The sequence below is a fragment of the Callithrix jacchus genome, chromosome 10, assembly GCF_049354715.1.
Source record: "Callithrix jacchus isolate 240 chromosome 10, calJac240_pri, whole genome shotgun sequence".
Lineage (NCBI taxonomy): Eukaryota > Metazoa > Chordata > Mammalia > Primates > Cebidae > Callithrix > Callithrix jacchus.
Window position 1 is genome coordinate 20,957,112 of NC_133511.1, and position 19,147 is coordinate 20,976,258.

The 19,147-nt window shown below is 39.1% G+C and overlaps 1 protein-coding gene across 3 annotated transcripts; it reads left to right on the plus strand.

The window, feature by feature from the left end:
* Positions 1–1,223: 1,223 nt before the first annotated feature.
* Positions 1,224–17,406, plus strand: SC5D (sterol-C5-desaturase). Of its 3 annotated transcripts, none has more exons than XM_009007004.5 (6): positions 1,224–1,306; positions 6,733–6,812; positions 12,445–12,664; positions 13,468–13,600; positions 15,146–15,246; positions 15,828–17,406. In XM_009007004.5, exons 3-6 carry the CDS (start codon positions 12,455–12,457, stop codon positions 16,281–16,283), a joined length of 900 nt encoding a protein of 299 aa, XP_009005252.1. In that variant the 5' UTR covers positions 1,224–1,306; positions 6,733–6,812; positions 12,445–12,454; the 3' UTR covers positions 16,284–17,406. The 3 variants fall into 3 exon arrangements, with proteins under 3 accessions (XP_009005252.1, XP_035120779.1, XP_002754561.1); XM_035264888.3 differs by having other exon boundaries at positions 6,738–6,812; XM_002754515.7 differs by lacking the exon at positions 6,733–6,812.
* Positions 17,407–19,147: the final 1,741 nt, after the last annotated feature.

Below are 19,147 nucleotides of genomic sequence, written 5' to 3' on the forward strand. Positions count from 1 at the left end.
TGTGCTCAGCCTATACCACCAGTTATTGTTTATTTCCTGTCCTTGTAATAAGCAACATAGTTATTTATATATGCATATGTCTCCCATAGCACATAAGCTCTTTAAGTTGGGGACCCATGTGTCATTATTGTAACATCCCTTTCCAATCCCAGTGTTTAGCAAGATGTGTTATACAAAGTAGACACTCAAAAAACTTTTTTAAAATTTAAGTTAAAATTATTTTTATTTATATAATCTGTCACTTTTAAAAAACCACCTACAGTATTTTAATTTCATTTTAACTTTGTCCAGTATCCTATGTACATTTGAAGTTTAACTACCAGAAAAGGCTTTTAAAGTCAGATGGAATCATGTCTTTTTTGCCCTTAAAAATCCCTCATTTGTATCATTTGATCTTCATATTATTTATGTAAAAGATAAAGTGGCCCAGTTTGCCACTTTGAAGTGGCTAAGCTGGTACGACAAGTCAGTCCCCTCTGTTTTAACTTGTCTAAGGAAAGTCACTCTGAAACGACCAATCTTTTGGTACCGTATTTCTGCTTTCTTCGGTCCTCTTCTGGCTATGAAACCACCCTCCTCTGCTCAGCTGTTTCTGGGAATGGGAGCTGCGGGATTCACGTCTAGCAAATCAAAGCTAATTCGATGGGCGGTAACTTTGGTTTTCAACTTGTCCTCTGAAAAGCTTTCTGTCCATGTTTACCCTCATCTTGTCACCAATTGGACCCCTACATAAACCGGCTCACGGAGCCTCCAGCCTTTCAGCGCTAGAAAAGCGGGGGTCTACGCGTTAAAACCTTGAGCACCTGTTTGGGAACGTCCCTGCCTCCTCCCTTGAGGGGTAAAACGCCCCCGACATTCGCGTCAAAGGAAGTGTCATCTATTACCCTCAACGCAGGGCACCCGTTCTAGAAATGTTTGCATAAACACCGTAAACCTGCCTGGTACCACTCTAAGTGACAGTCACCAGAGCCAGTTTACAAAGAAAGCGAAAAAACAAACGCAAACCCCGAAACTCCATCCCCCACCCTCTGGGTACCGGACTCCGGCGCCCAGCCCTCCCCCTAGTCCGAGGACGGAGGGGGTGTGGCCGAGTGCGCGGGGACCACGTGATCGCGGAGAGCCGGGCGCAGGCACGTCGCGCGATCTGCCGTCATATCAGCTTATGGCGCCGGCCGCTGATTGGCTGGCTGCTCCATTCTCCGGGCGCCGGCTCTGCTCCTCCCGGCCCAGCCCGCTTGTTGGCTGCCAACCTGCCAGGGCAGTCTGCGGAGCAGCGGCGTGCGGAGCGGCGGCTGACCACCTCCAGGTGGGGTCGGTGGGTGGGCGGGGAAGGAAGCGGAATACACCTGAGCGGGCCGGGCCGGGGAGCGATGGAATGAAAGGGATAGAGAGACTTCAGCGCCAGGGACTCGGGTGGGCGAGGCTGAGGGTGTGCCCGGAGCTCGGGTTTTCTCCGCGCCGCGGGCGATTAGGGAGTGCCCTCTGGATGCCAGGCGTTGGGCGGGTGCTAGGAACGCAGTGGTGAAACGGAACAGAGTTCTGCGCCGAGTGGGAGGTTAGGCTGGTAGGTAGGTAGCCAGGCATCCCGAGGACTAGCGGTGAGGGCTGTGCCGGAGGAGCTGCGGGCGTGGGGCTGCGCCACCTGGGAGCCCAGGAGGGATCGCGGGGCCCGTGGGAGGCCTGGACGTGAAAGAGCCGACCGTGGACGGGCTTGAAAATGCAGTGTTTTATGCTGGGTGTTGCAGATCTCTTACTCAAGGGAAGTCTGGTCTGGCTGCTGAACACGAATGCTTTACTTTTCCCTTCGTTCTTGCAGGATTTTTTTTTTTCTTTTAAGTTCCAAAGGAATCAGGCTCAAGAACTGGTCGGTATCTGAACTCCTGACCATTGCAGTGCAAGCTTCTGTTACTGCAGCGTAATTAGGAGGGGCAACAATCCGGGATTGAGGAGACTAAAAGGAAACGGGAAATAATCTATTCCTTTAGCATCATAAAAGGAAAAATAATGTATACTACCATCCCTGTGTTACAGCAGAGTAGATTTGGAGATGGTACAAGTGAAGAAAACAAGACCTCAGTAGATAAAGTTTCCAAACTGGAAAGTTTGTGGCAGCTTGGTACTTTTAAAGGAAACTCTCTGGGAAGTTGTCGTTATATCACTATCATTTTTTTAGAGTTTCTAATGATTAATACCTAATAAATAATAAGGATCACCTATTGATCCTTGATCATTTACAGAGTGCTTTTCCATTCATTATGTAATGTAATTAATTAGCATGATACTCAGAATTCCTCATCTATATATAAAACTTTTTTTTTTTTTTTTTTTTAATGAGACGGAGTCTTACTCTGTCACCAGGCTGGAGTGCAGTGGCACAATCCAGCTCACTACAACCTCTGCCTCAGGGTTCAAGCGATTATCCTGCCTCAACCTCCTGAGTAGCTGGGACTACCGGCCCGTGCCACCATGCCCAGCTAATTTTTGTATTTTTAGTAGAGGTGGGGTTCTCCCATGTTGTCCAGGATGGTCTCGATCTCTTGACCTCGTGATCTGCCTACCTCGGCTCCAAAGTGCTCGGATTATAGGCCTGAGCCACCACACCTGGCCAAACATCTTAAGAGGTAACATAATGTGGTAGCAAAGAGAAAGGGTTCTGGATTGTACATCCCAGCAGGTCTTTTGTTATTGTTGCTTGTTACTGAACAAGTTATTTAAATACTCCTGACCTCAGTTTTCCTATCTATAAAGTGGAGATTATAGAAGTACGTATCTCACAGAGCTATAAGAATTAGATAAGGTTATACAAAAATACCTGGTTCTCAATGAATATTAGCTATTATTTTCTATACTTTTTTTTTTCTTTTTTTGAGATGGAGTTTTGCTCTTGTTGCCCAGGCTGGAGTACAATGGTGCAATCTCAGCTCACCACAACCTTTTCCTCCCAGGTTCAAACAATTCTCCTGCCTCAGCCTCCCAAATAGCTGGGGTTACAGGCATGCACCACCATGCCTGGCTAATTTTGTATTTTTAGGTAGAGATGGGGTTTTTCCATGTTGGTCAGGCTGGTCTCAAATTCCCGACCTCAGGTAATCCACATGCCTCAGCCTCCCAAAGTGCTGGGATTACAGACATGAGCCACAGTGCCTGTCCTATTTTCTATATTTTTTAAGTGAAGCAAAAAGATAATAGTAGACTGAGTTGTTCTAAGCCTAAATTGTTATTGTAACTGCATTTTAAGAAAAGGTTTCTTTTATTCTGGAAGGACAAAATATTTAAGCTTCTGTTTGAAGCAGTGGTACTTAATTTAGGGTCTTTGGAACCCCTTACTTGAGGGCTTATAACCCCTTAAAATTATGTGAGCTTGTAGAGGCACTGAGAATTAAAAAGAAAATTCAGGGGTTACAACTTGAAGTAGTGGTGAAGAGGCAGTAGAACTTGGTGGAAGTTCACAGACTTTGCAACCAGATTGTGTGTATTTGTGTATTTGCATCCTAGCTCTAGCATTTATTTACTCTTATGACCCTGTGCAAGCTACTTAAAATTTTTGTATCTATAAAAGATAAAAAAGTCCAGCTTCTTTATCTATAAAATGATACTAATACCTAACTTTTGGGGTTTCTCAAAAGGGTTAAATGAGTTAATATATGTAAAATATTTATATTACCTAGTATATAGTAAATACTATGTACTAGTAATATTTACTATATACTAAGTAATATAAATATTTTACACGAAGATAAAACAGGTACCACTTGATTTTTCTTTGAAAAATAATTGATAGTAGTTAAATATTACTAGTAATATGTACTAGTAATATGTACTAGTAATATGTACTAGTAATATTTACTATCAATTATTTTTCAAAGAAAAATCAAGTGGTACCTGTTTTATCTTCACTGAAGTAATTTTGACTCATTTTTGACTGCCTTAACAATGATAACAATATAGATCCTATTTTATTGAGTACCTTTCATGGATCAAATGATGTCAAAAGGCTACTTAGTCTCTTAACCTTACGGCAATCAGACATAATGTTTGTGTCCTTTTTGTTTGCATCATACACTGTTCCAGGTATTGTATTGAATTAGGGCTACCTGGCACTGCCATGTAGATTGGTTCATCAACTCTTACTAACCTTTAGTGATGTAGCAATATCCTTTGCAATTATTAGATGTTTATCTTCCCTGGTACTATGTACTTAGTACACTGTCCCTGCTACACCACCTCCCTTGACAGTCCTCACCCTTATAAGTTCCACTACTACCTGTATACAACTAGCCTTGCTTGTGAACTTCACATTTATGTTTCATATGGCCTATTGCTTATGTCTAGCATATAAGATGAGCCAGATAATTAGATTTTAAGATCTACATTGAACCCATTGTGAACCCCAGATATCTGAGACAGGTCTTAGTCAATTTAGAAAGTTTATTTTGCCAAGGTTAAGGATGCACTCATGTCACAGCCTCAGGAAGTCCTGACAACATGTGCCTAAAATGGTCCAGGATATAGTTTGCTTTTATACATTTTAGGGAGACATGAAACATCAATCAGTATGTGTAAGATGTACATTGGTTGGGTCTGGTAAGAGGGGACAACTCACAGTAGAGGCTTCCAGGTTATAAGTAGATAAGAGACAAAGGTTGCTTTCTTTTGAGTCCTTGATTAGCTTTCTACTGCATACGCAATTTAGTCTGCCCCAGTAAATCTGCATTTTTACAGAAACAGTAGGGCAGAGGAAGCAATCAGATATGCATTTGTCTCAGGTGAGCCTCAGAGGGATGACTTTGAGTTCTGTCTGTCCTTTGTCCACAAAGGAATTTTCTGAGGGCAAATTACGAGGGAGAGATGTGCCTTCTTATTTTTGTAGCTATCTTATTTAGGAACAAAATGGGAGGCAGGTTTGCCTAACATAGTTCTCAGCTTGACTTTCCTCTTAGCTTAGTGATTCCCAAGATTTAATCTCCATTCACACCATCGTTTCTCATCTATCCCCTATTCCTACCCTACCCAAATCTGCTAGCTCTGCCAGTATGCCCTATTTCAATTATAATGACATCACCATCTACTCAGACCAGCTAAAATCTCACAGTCATCCTGGATTTTTCTGTCTTTCATATTCCAGCATCTGTAGGTTATCCAAATCCTGTGGATGTTTTTATTTGCAAAATCTCTTCTGGCTAGTTTAACAGCCACTGCCTGAGGTCAGGCTGTCATTTTCTCTGGGTTAGTCTACCACAGGAACAACCAAACTAGTCTCCCTTCTCACTGATAACTCATATTTCTTTTCTTTCTTTTTTTGTAGTGACAGAGTCTTGCTGTGTTGCCCAGGCTGGTCTTGAACTCCTGGCTTCAAGCGGTCCTCCTACCTCAGCTTCCCAAAGTGCTGGGATTACAGGCATTAGCCACCTCACCTGGCCCAGTACTCCAGATTTCTAATGCAGTGGTTTTTATGAAATATGAATCTAATTGTATCTTTTTTTTTCTCCCCAGAAATCTTTAGTGTCTCCCCATAGTGTGTGAAAGAAAGTCCAAATTCCTCAGCGGGATAACAGATCCCTCCATACGTAGTCTAACAGCAATCTCCTTTACAAGTCCATTCCCTAACATGTTTTTCCCTCTGCTCCACCCCACATCACCTTAATGCCCAGCAACCATTCCCAGTGAGCCATGAATACACCATGCTCTTCCCTTGCTTTGCAGTTGTGATTTCTCTTTGGAATGGCTATCCTTAACCTTTTCTTTCTGATGATATCCTTCCAAGTCCAAATCTAATGTCATATTCACTAGGAAGCCTCTTACCATAAACTGAGATAGTTGCGTTGTCTTTGCTGGTTTTATAGAATTTGCATATATATCTGTATTACAGCATGTGTCGTATTTATATAATTGTTTTTGTAATTGCCTTACCTTCAAGACTGATTTAGACTGTGTCTTTTTAATGTTTGTATGCTCACTACCTAGTGTAGTGCTTAACATTTAATAAGTTCTTATTTGAATGAATTAACAATGGCATGTATGATGAGGGATATATGTTGATATCTGGCATTCGGTGCTAATTAAATTTTTATTTCCCTGACAAAGGGAGGAAATGTTTATATTCATATTATAAATGAAGGACCACCAAACTCCCTAATACATAAGGAGCTTCTAGAATTTGACTTTTGTAAAGATACTAAAAACCCAGTGGGAAAAAGGACAAAATATAGAAATAGATAAATGCAGGAAAAAAAATAAATTATTCTAAATATATGCAATGATGCTCAGCTTTACTCATTATAAGATAGATTCAAATTAAGTATACCCCGAGATAGCCCTTCTTTCCTGATGAATATGTGGACATTTGATGATATCCCCTGTTAGTAAGATTGTAGAGAGGTAGGTAAAGTACTATCCTACATCGTTTGAGGACTGCGAAGTAGTTACAACCCTATGGGGAGAAATTGAGAAGTATCTACAAAAGTGATGAGTGCATAACTCTTTGGCTCAGCTCTTTTGGTTTTAGAAATCTGCCTAATGCAGGGATTGTCACTGTAGCTTTATTTGTAATAGCAAAACATTGGAACCTATCCAAACATCTACATATGTGTTAAGTAAACACATATGTAACACTGAATTAGACATAATTCAGCTGAACTCACACAAAGGGACACAGGCCCATAGTCCCTAGTCACAATTTGGAAGTCTGGAAAGCCCTGAAAAAACAAAAAGTTGTTTTGTTTTTGCTTTAAGTTCAGCTCTGAAACTCATTGGATGACAAATTCTGACTCCAGCTGACTGTGGTGCCCGTCATGTCTTGGCACACCTAGCAGGTATTTCTGGTGGTGTTTATTGTTTTGTTACTTTGGGTTGAATGTGGCAGTGTGGGAACTACCACCATTTGTGACTTAAAGAATAGAAAAACAGATGGTGGATGTTTTATAGTGGTAGTAAGGACTAAGAATTGATGAAAAATAGGGAGATATTGCACAGGACTGAAAATGAAGATTCAGACAATGTTTTGGTTAAGTGGATTTCACGATAGGAAGTAAACAGATGCCACTGATTTCTCTGTTGATCATGAAAAAAATCTGGCATATATAATGAACTGCTACTGAAGGATGTATGTTAGTCTTAACAAGGAAGAAATTGAAATTTAGGAAGCAGTGGGGTGAAAAATATCTAAAAGTATGGCCAGAGTCAATTGAAAAGTTCAGGATTTCTTGACAGCTCTTGTATGCATTCTCCTCAGCTGTATGTTATGTTAAAAACTTTTTATCATTTGCTTTTCCCTCACTGTGACCAGAATACAGTCATTTCCTTTGGGTCTTGCTCTGTTGCCCAGGCTGGAGTGCAGTGGCATGATCATGGCCCACTGCAGCCTTGAATTCCTCAGGCAGTCCTCCCACCTTAGCCTTCTGAGGGTAGCTGGGACCACAGGGCTGTGCTACCACGCCTGGCTAATTTTTGTATATTTTGTAGATATGAGATTTTACTGTGTTGTCCAGGCTGTTCTTCAACTCCTCAGCTCAAGCAATAAGCCTGCCTCCCAAGTGCTAGTATTGCAGTCTGAGCCACCATGCCTGGCCAGAATATAACCTTTTTCTCCAAGGAGTATTCCACTCTGGGAAAAATCAAGTATATTGCTTGCACAGTCAAGGGAGGCCTACGAATCAAAACTTCTTTTAAGCTTGTTGTAAAGGTCCTGTTTTCAAAATTACTTAATACTTGAAATGATGTTGATAAATCAACAATAATAAATGTTTAACATTTTAGCTGACAATGGGGTTTGAAAATGAACCTGTAGATATTTTGAAGGATTTTCTATCACTAATGAGATGATGATACCTAATCTTTTTAATTATACCATACATTTAATGGCCAAAGCCATAAATATGTCCGGAGAAGCTGATGTTGAAGAAATGCTGGTGGCTGGTGGGCACCTGTAGTCCCAGCTACCCGGGAGACAGAGGCAGGAAAATCGCTTGAACCCAGAAGGCGGAGGTTGCAGTGAGCCAAGATCACGCCACTACACTTCAGCCTGGGTGGCAGAGTGAGACGTGAGACTCTATCCCCATCCCCCAAAAAAATGGTCTGGGCATGGTGGTGCACACCTGTAGTACCAGCTACTCAGGAGGCTGAGTTGGAAGGATCACTCGAGCCTGGAGGTGGAGGTTGCAGTGAGCTGCGATCATACCACTGCACTCCAGCCTGATTGACAGAGCAAGACCTTGTCTCTAAATAAATAATTAAAACACACACAGACACACACACACACACACACACACACACACACACAAATATTTGATGTGTTTAAGGACAGGGTGAAGTTTTGACCTTTGCAAAATGTATTCATAGAAATATTGAATTCCAAAACACATCTGATGCCAAATGTTTTAATTAAGAATGGTAGTAGGGGCCGGGCGCAGTGGCTCACGCCTGTAATCCCAGCACTTTGGGAGGCCGAGACAGGTGGATCATGAGGTCAAGAGATAGAGACTATCCTGGTCAACATGGTGAAACCCCGTCTGTACTAAAAATACAAAAAATTAGCTGGGCACAGTGGCGCGTGCCTGTAATCCCCGGTGCTCAGGAGGCTGAGGCAGGAGAATTGCCTGAACCCGGGAGGTGGAGGTTGCGGTGAGCTGAGATTGCGCCATTGCACTCCAGCCTGGGTAACAAGAGCGAAACTCTGACTCAAAAAAAAAAAAAAAAGAATGGTAGTAGACCTGTACTATAAAAAAAGAAGGGGATGGTGACTTCCAGAATAGCAGAGTAAGAATCTTTGAAAATCTCTTCTTTATAAAAAGCAACAAAACACTGACAGAAGATGTCAGAATCAACTTTTTTAGAACTCTAGAAATTAAAACTTCACAAGTTAAAACTTTACAATAATCTTAACAGCCTTTATTTGAGAAAAATGGTTGAATCTCAGTAAGAACAATTAGCTTTGTAGCATTTTTCATCTTTTTCCATCCCCCTTTCCCTAGCTCCATGGTAGCCTTGAAAACTAAGCCTTACAACACAGTAACTATGAAAAACAGCAACCTAGCAACCATGGAAGGTACGGCATAGGTTTGCAGCCCCACCAAAGGCCACAACCCAGAGAACCATCACCACTTGACCTCTCTGGCAGTTCTCAAGGCTTGTGTTTATATGATCTGTCTTAGAGCTTGCTCAATGTTGTCTTGCCCCAGAGTATTTGTCAAGAAGAATCATTATTTAATGTTATAGGTCTTAGAGGCACTGTTATCAGCTGGCACTAAAAAAAGCCTGGCCAAAAATACTTAAAAGGGGACACAGAAATGAGATACCCATAGGGGCTTTGAAAAGCTCTGATATTTTCCTGGAATCTAGAATGATTCCTGTTGAGAAGGGCTGTTGCACATACCCAAGAAAGGGGAGAAGGCCCTCATTTCTCTTCTCTGGCTGACCTTGAGGGTTTATGCAAGCAGAAAGTTCAGGCCAGTCAGAGTTTTAGACTGACGACAGAAGTATTGAAAGCATGGCCCAAGACAGCATCTTGGCAAATGCTAGGGGTCTTACTGGTTCAAGGCATTTAAGAAAATCCCTCCAGTTATTAGTAAGAGACTTGTAGCTGGACACAACAAAGAAAACAGGTATATAATTAGTCCAGAGAGTCACTTAGGGCACAGCAACAACAGCAAGTTAAAGCCCTGGGGCAGGGTGGGCGGCGGTGCATACGGTCTGATTTCCAGTTACCCCATCGTATTACTTAAAGTGTTCCATTTTCCACAAAATGTTGCAAAACACACAAACGGAAAAGTGTGGCTTATACACACCAAAAGACAGTCAGTATCAACTGTCTCAGAAAGCCCATATATTGGACTTAAAGGGCAAACACTCTAAATCAGCTACTACAAATATGTTATAAAAGAACTACGGAGGCCGGGCGCGGTGGCTCAAGCCTGTAATCCCAGCACTTTGGGAGGCCGAGGTGGGTGGATCACGAGGTCAAGAGATCGAGACCATCCTGGTCAACATGGTGAAACCCCGTCTCTACTAAAAATACAAAAAATTAGCTGGGCGTGGTGGTGTGTGCCTGTAATCCCAGCTACTCAGGAGGCTGAGGCAGGAGAATTGCCTGAACCCAGGAGGCGGAGGTTGCGGTGAGCCGAGATCACGCCATTGCACTCCAGCCTGGGTAACAAGAGCGAAACTCCATCTCAAAAAAATAAAAAATAAAAAAATAAAATAAAAGAACTAAGGAACATCATGTTTAAATAACAAATAGTGAGGAATACCATGTTTAAACAAATAATAAGAAACACCATGTTTAAATAATAAAAAGAACATATTAGAACAATTTCTCCCCAAGTAGAGAATATCAATAAAATGATAAAACTTATTTTAAAAAGAACCAAATGAAAACACAGGATTTGAAAAGTACAGTGATTGAAAAGAACTGTCTTGCTTAACAGCAGATTTGAGCCAACAGAACACAGAACCTGAAGATAGGTCAGTTGAGATTATACAGCTGGGAAGAGAAAGAAAATGAAGAAATACAAACAGAGACTTGGGGAAACACCATCACGCATTTCAACATAAACATAATAGAGTCCCAAAAGGAGAAGAGAAATGCATAGAAAGTTTAAGAAAGAGTGGGAGTGGCCCCAGAATCACCAAATTTGATGAAAAACTTGACACATCCAAGAAGCTCAACGGTGTAGCATTGGGGTTTCTTTTTGGGGTGCTGAAAATGTTCTGAAACTTGTTAGTGGTAATGATTGGATAGCTCTGAGAATATGCTAAAAAAAAACTAGTGAATCATATACTTTAAAATAGCAAATTTTATGGTATGTGAATTGTATCTCAATAAACCTGTTTCATTAAAAATAAAAAAAAAGGGGGGAGCATGATCTTTATGTAGAGATGGAAAGATCTCCAAGATATATATTCAGTTTAAAAAAAGGAACTTCACAGTATATGTAATGTGCCACATTTTATAAGGAAGGAGAGAAAAATTTGTAGTTCTTCCATCTTACATTAGCAAACACTGTAAGGATTCTCAGGGAATGGATAGATATGGTCACCCAGAGAAGTGGAAGTGAAATGACGGTGTGGTTTACAGTGACATGGATGGAAGCAAGACATCACTGTATATCTTTTCCTATTGGTTCCTCATTTTGAAGTATGTGTGTATTATTTTTTAAAAAACTTTCTTAAATTTCTGTGGGGATTTAGTGGAGAAATCTCATAGGGAATCTAGTGGAGTGGAGGAAATAGGCTACAAAGAAGTAAGTATTTTCAGAATTTTCCTTACCTATGGGCTGTTTTATTCATCAATTGATATTTATTAACTCGGCCCAGTATGTAGGAGATAAAGGCCATTTGAACACCTGAAATCTATTGTGGGTAGGCAATTTGCAGATTGGCTTCTTGTTCAGAAGTTTCAGTTCTTACTGAGAGACATTTTAGATTCTGAGCGCATTTTCATGTGCGAACAATGCCATGAGGAATAAGTAGATCATAAATTGATAGATTCCATAGTCAGATCACAAAAGCTGACCATAATATCACCAAATTGTATTGTAAAGGACCAAGAGTATACAGCAGACTTAAATATTTACTGAATTGTTTAAAGTTTTTTAGAGTTTAAGCATCTGAAACAGGAGTTGGCAAACTATCCGTCAATGGCTGGGTAGTAAATGCCTTTGGTTCTGCGGGCCATACTGTCTCTGTTCCAGTGATACAAGCCCGCCTTTGTAGTGGAAAAGCAGCCATGGGCAATATATAAACATCTGGGTATAGCTGTGTTCTATAAAGATTTTTACAAAACAGCCTCTGAGTTTGGCCCATGGGCTGCAATTTACCGACTTCTGATCAGGAATATTATTAGAGGGAGAGAAGTAAATGATTCTAGTTCTTAACATCAATAATACATCTTCCTTTGTTCTATCTATTGGAGTTTCAAAAGAACAGATAGTCCCAATTCTATGGTTGTGGTGGCAGCATGGATATCTTTTAGGGAATTTATCTTAGTTGTCAGCACTGAAGCAAAAATCTCTGAAGTATGAGTCCTTGAAGGAGAGAGATGCCGCTGATACTTGTAGCTGGAAGAGGAAACTATTTGTCTGAGTACTTAGTCCCCTGCGTTCCTACCTTTACTACTTGCCATGCTGCCAGAGGACGCAGTAGGGAAGGATACTGAAACGGAATTCGATCTGGGCTTGTGCCACTTAGCAGCTTGATGACCTTTCTTTGGCCTCAGTTTCTCCAACGGAACTTTAGTATCCCCATACATAATGTGAAGAGATTAGACTGGAGATGATATCGAAGATCCCTTCTGGCTCTAAAGATGGCATTTAGGGGATTCTGATAGCAGCAGATATACTACCTATGATTGTTTTTAAATAAGGAACTTCAGATATAGGATTTCTGAAAAGTGTTTGCTTGGAAAAATGTAGACCTTGTAAGTAATTGTCACACATGCTTATCTTTTAGGGGCTAAGCGATGGACCTTGTACTCAGTGTTGCAGATTATTATTTTTTTACACCATACATATATCCAGCTACCTGGCCAGAAGATGACATCCTCCGACAAGCTATTAGTCTTCTGATTATAGCAAATGTTGGTGCTTACATCCTTTATTTCTTCTGTGCAACATTGAGCTATTATTTTGTCTTTGATCATGCATTAATGAAACATCCACAATTTTTAAAGGTATGAAATTTTTAAACCTATTTTCTAACTACTATTACAGTAAAAATAACAATATGGTATATTTCTGAGATTTTTAGGTTACGTGGATTTTATGTAACCATTAAATAAAATTTTGGAGACTAGCCACAGATGGCTTAGATATTATCATGAGGGTTAATTTCATCTCTCCTTCCATTAATTTAAACAAATCTAACGTTTTAATAAAACTATAAGTGTAGTATCTTATCTTGCTGGATGTATATTGGAGCATTTCTATACTGATATTGATGAATAAATAAATGCATACATTTATGTAATTATTTTAATATGTGACTTTCACAAACTGAAATTTTTTTACCATGTTTTATTTTTCTGCTAGATAGGGGATTCAAACTCAGTAGTTTTAAAGTTGTTTATAATCATTTTTAAATTTCAGTTATTTGTACTTGTCAGTGACTCCAGGAACTGAACAGCAAAAAGAAAAAACAGAGAGGATTGGGGATGGAAGTTAATTAGGAAAGAAATGGAGCATAGAATACAGATTTTATGGGAAGGAAAAAGAGGTTTTTTTAAATTATTAAAAAAGAGGTTTTTTAAAATTATTAAAATTTAATAATTTTAAATACTTATTGCATTTGCTCAGTACAAAAGGAATGATTTTCTTACATACCAATTTTCATGTATTTAAAATTTTAATAGAAACAGTTTGGAAGTAAGCCCCTTCATGTAAAAGAGGTTTTAGAAATCCAGTCCAGACCAGTTCTATGCTAGTTTTGTTTAACACAGATTTTGTGATTTTTAAGTATTGGAAATTTCACTTTCAGAATCAAGTCCGTCGAGAGATTAAGTTTACTGTCCAGGCATTGCCATGGATAAGTATACCTACTGTTTCACTGTTCCTGCTGGAGATAAGAGGTTACAGCAAGTTACATGATGACCTAGGAGAGTTTCCATATGGTAAGTAAATAATATGAGTGTCAGCAAGAGAGTAGTCTAAGCACAGGTTAGTTTCCTTAAAAAATAAATATGCCTCTTTTTTTTTCATCTTTTAAAATAATTACAAATTATTCTGTTTTCAATGTTCTATTTTCATGTGTTCATGTCTTGCCACGTGTACATTTCTTTACTTTTTTCTATCAATTTAAAAGTCTGTTGTAGATGAGATTGGGTCTGGTGGAAGATTGGAGTAATCAGAGATGGGTACTTGCATTTGTTTTCTATTAATTATTCAACTTCTAAAAAAATAACTTGAGTAGCTTGTGATAATTGCTGAAAGTTAGAAAATACAGATGTTTAAAATCCATTATTCTTGTGTCTTAGTAACTGTAACTCTTTTGGCATATGTCCACCCACTTTTCTGTGCCTATATACTTCATTGTTTACATTTCACAGATGAGGTCCTGAGGAGCATAGTGATTTGGACTCTTAATTTTTTTTTCCCTTAGCAACTTATATGGTTGTATTTTCATGCCAATAAATATTGAGATTATGTAATATATTAGTCATAGTATTGTGTGGATATTCATAAGTTATGGAAATGATACCTAATCTTTTTTATATTATAAACAGTCCTGCAGTGACTAAACTTTTATGAAATTTTGAAAGTTTTTCAAGATACATTTCTAGGATCTAATATGTATAAAGCAAGAATCATAATATTTGTTGAAGGTTGATATGTGTCCATGACAGTTCTCAGCTCTTCACAAATATCAATCCATCTTTTTCCCTACAATTCTATGAGATAGGTACTATCACTATGCTTCTTTTATAGATGAGTCAATGAGGTGTACTTAAAGTTTCAGTAACAAGTAGGTAGCAGATCTGAGACTTGAACTCAGGCTTGCGGGCACCAGCACACCCACTCATTAAGTAATAAGTTACTTATTTAGAAGAGGGAACAAAAAAATTATATGCTAGGGTAATGAAATGGCTGGGCTTTGAAAAAGGATATGATTATGAATAAAAATAAAGGGAGGAGGGTATTTTAGGTTCTGGGACCCCCGTGAAGAAAGATGGAGAGATAAGACTTCCAAGACGTTGAGAGGACATTGGGTAAACCTGTCCGGTTAGAGCAGAAATACAGTAATGATGAGGTTGGAAAGATCTGAAAGGTTGGAGTATGGAATAAATGCTAAATTTAAGGTACATTTTAAGCAAGGAGATAATGTGTAAAGATAGGTTTTAGGAACATTAGTATGAAGGAAGTGATTATTCTCAGAGATTTAAAGATGTCTTAGGAGTATCCTGTCTCATAAATATCTTTATAGTTTAATTAAGAAGTACTTTAAGTAGAAAATTTTACTTATGAGAGGGAAATGAGGAAATGACTGGATTCTAGGAAGTCAGGAGAGATTAGTTTATAATATATTGAATTAGCCAAAACAGATCATTGATAATGTTTGAGGCTAGGATCCCATTTTGCACTTAGATGGACATGTGAAAAGTGAACTCTAATCCTAGGAACCTCATTTTGATTCTTCTGTTTCCCATTTTCTTATCTAGGATTGCTTGAACTCGTTGTTAGTGTAATATCTTTCCTGTTTTTCACTGACATGTTCATCTACTGGATTCACAGAGGCCTTCATCATAGACTGGTATATAAGGTAAAGTCACTTGTGGGAAAAAGAAAAAAAGTTACACATTTCAGCAATGTATGATTATAAATTCTGTTCTCTGTTTCCAAGAATTTTCCTCTAACCATATTAACTGTCTAAGTAGCCATAATTATAACGGGTACAGGGTGCATTTTGTTCATATTCTTCTTTATGAGTGTAGGGGGCTGTCTTAAAATTCTTCTGTTCTGGCAGTAGGTACACATGGACTCACAGAGTGGAATAATAGACATTAGAGACTCCGGAAGGTGGGAGGATGGGAGAAGGGTGAGGGATGAGACACTCCCTATTGGGTACAGTGTGTATTGTTTAAGTGTTCAGGTGCTGGGTACACTAAAAGCCCAGACTTCACCACTATACAGTATATCCATGGAACACCGCTGCACTTGTACCCATAAATCCATACAAAATTGTACTGTTGTAGGGCAAAGAAGGGCATTTTATAAAATAATTCTGCTGATTTCTCCAGGACTTTTTAGTTAGGTTGTTACCACAACGTGAGGATGAGAAGCTAGGTTGAATGTTGTACAGGGTAAAGTTTGGGGTGCTAATTGTGTCCTTTTCTTCTGTAGCACCTACATAAACCTCATCATGTTTGGAAGATTCCTACTCCATTTGCAAGTCACGCTTTTCACCCTGTCGATGGCTTTCTTCAGAGTCTACCTTACCATGTATACCCTTTTATCTTTCCATTACACAAGGTGGTTTATTTAAGTCTATACATCTTGGTTAATATCTGGACAATTTCCATTCATGATGGTGATTTTCGTGTCCCCCAAATCTTACAGCCATTTATTAATGGCTCAGCTCATCATACAGACCACCATATGTTCTTTGACTATAATTATGGACAGTATTTTACTTTGTGGGATAGGATTGGAGGCTCATTCAAAAATCCTTCCTCCTTTGAGGGGAAGGGACCACTCAGTTATGTGAAGAACATGACAGAAGGAAAGTGCAGCAGCCATGCAGGAAATGGTTGTACGAATGAAAAATTATTCAATGGAGAGTTTACGAAGACTGAATAGATTATTGCCCAATTATTCTTAAGTAAGGACGAAGAAGGGAATATAATATTTCTTTTTTTTTAACAAGGAAAAAATAATCTACATACATCCAGGATACATAGCAAGTAAATGGTATCATTTGGAAATCAGCATTGTGGGCACTGCTGAGGAATGGTCATAAGCATAGGTCAGGAGAAGTTGCTGTGACCACCAGGATTTTAATGTCATGCTTAAAATGCCACATGTTGTCCAGGGGACAACTTGTGTCTTTCTAGCAGCAGATCTGTAGTTTGTATAGTCTCAACAACGATTTTAAATAAGATAGAGAATAAATTATTGAGGGGACTAGGCTATATCCATTTGCCTTAATCCACTCATTTTTGTTAAGAATCATTGTGCTTGATAATACCAAGACTAAGCACCATTCAAGAAATACTAATATAAAGACTGTTTCTTGTTTCAGGAGAGGTTAATTCTTCAGTGTTGCTATGAGAATGATGACTTGTAGTACTTTATTCAAGTCAAAACATCAGTGTGGGAGAAAAAATTCTGATACATTAGTGGCTATGTAAATGACCTAATTGATGGCAGGTATAATAAGACTATCATCTTCTATACATAGGAGGCTCATTTTCTGGGCACACTGTCCCCTATTACATTTTACTGATGAATGAATAAATTGGAATTTAAAAATATCGACACCACCATGATTGAATCCAGATCTGGGGATTATGTAACTAAACATTGTGATGGTTATTATTTAAAACCATTATTTAATAAGTAAAACTATATGAATCTGGATGTATTTAGAAGGAGAAATTTGATGCCCAGATAATATATTAGGCACTACTGATTGTTTAAATTGATGCACTGCACTTTTGATATTTCAAAGTTACAAACCTGTGATTTTTTTATAAAAGGAAATAATTGCCAAATACCTAGGCCCATTGCTGATGATTAGTTTTAAAATCATATTCCTCCTCTTCTCCCCTCACTTTTCCCTACTTCCTGTGCAAAAAAGATTTAACAAATACTTTCAAGGAAATGTGTGTTGTAACATAAATATATTGCAAAAACATAGTTTGTAAAGGCATTCTATAAGCTATTTATGTAAAATCAATAAAAGTTGATCATTATAATTAAACTGTATCAGTTAATATTATAACAGCACAAAGTATTCTTTGTACAGATTTTGTGCCAATTTGAAGCCACAGAAGTGATGTGGATTGTTAAATGTGTTTCAGAATGTCCCCAGATACTCGGTGTCAAGGGGAGAAAAAACCGAGTACCACATTCTGTTGATATTTCACATTTTAACTAGATTTAATTTTTTTTATCAAGAAACCAGTCATAAAATCTAGTGTCTGGGGTCCAGAAGAAAATGTCTTTAATCTTTGAGTTATCGTCACAGTGTCGTCTTATTTAGATGCACCAATTAGTATTTTGTAATGGGCAAGTGTCGTTTAGTGCTTTTCACTAATCCCACCCACTCCCAGTGCTCCACCTTGCCCAAGAAAAAGGAAATTAAGGAAAAGTAAACTTTGTTTCCTAATGTAAGGACAGCTAATGTTTATTGAGCTTTTCCTCTTTGCCAGGAGACTGGGACCCAAAGAAGTTAAGTAACTCTTCCAAGGTTTGTTTCTCTCTCATATAATGTCCCATGTGGATGTTGGTGGTCAGTGGGCAGCTTTCCACCTAGTCATTCTGCAACCCAGACTCCTTTCTCTTGGGGTTCTGCCTTTCCCTCTGTCCATAGAGCCCTCCTTGTTGAAGGAGCACACAGGGAAAGAAGGAAAAGTCTGCGTGGAAAATGTTTATGGGTCAGGCCTGGAAGTGGTGCATATCTCTTCTGCCCATGTTCCTTTGGACAGAGCTCGGTCATATGGCCCACCTAGAGAGACTTTGGAAAATGTGCCCAGCTGTGTGCCTGGAAAGAAGGGATCACCGTTTTCTTGAGCAGCTAGCCAGTTTGCCATATTTGTGTTATTTATCCCCCTCTTCTTGATGTTGAAGTGGTGAATGAGCCACAAAGTATTTCAAGTTATTCACACACTAATCGTCTTAAGTGTCTTTAATTCAATAACTCCAATATGAATGTTAAAGTTTCTTCTAGATTCTTATTCCTGTATAGCTAATAGAAAAGAAAGAACGGCTTCCTCATAGGTGTTAGGAGTAATCAAACTTGCCTCTGCGCTTTCGCCCATGTCGGATTCTGGTCTTTTAACGGAGTGTTATGTAAGTAGTGTCAGCATTTTAATATGCACTGCCGCCACATTCTCCTATTTTCCATTAGAGGAGGTCAGAGAATATTCATGGAGTGAGGACCAAAATTACCTTCTACAGGTGACTTTGAAACCTTTTATAGTTACAGGACAGAAAGTGAAAATCGAGGTTGTGTTTTCTACTTTTGTGGCAGAAATTGAAACGTGGGTGGATATGATTCCAGAAGACCTTTCAGAAACCTAGAGACTGAGTCTTTGTCTTCCTTCCTGTCTCTGCATTACTGAGTGTGAATTTCCTCATTCCCCTGTATCATGTTTTCTTCCCATCTTCTAAAAGCTGGGGACAGATTTGGAAGAGAATTACAAGTCCAGTTTTTTGATATATGGAGTTTACAGTGTAGGCAGGTGATTTATATAGAAAGAGGGTCTGGGAAAAAGATGGAAACCAGGGAGACAACTGAGAACAAAGGTATTTGGGATGAACCCAGATAGAAGAGCAGTTTGAAATCATGAGATTGCCACACCGAGCATGGAAAAAAAAGATATTCAGAGACACTTACCAACTTGAGGGGTGCAGCGGTCTGAATGTCTCCTCCAGAATTCATATGTTGAAATTTATTCGCCAGTGTGATAGCATTTAGAGGTGGGGCCTTGAGGGAATGA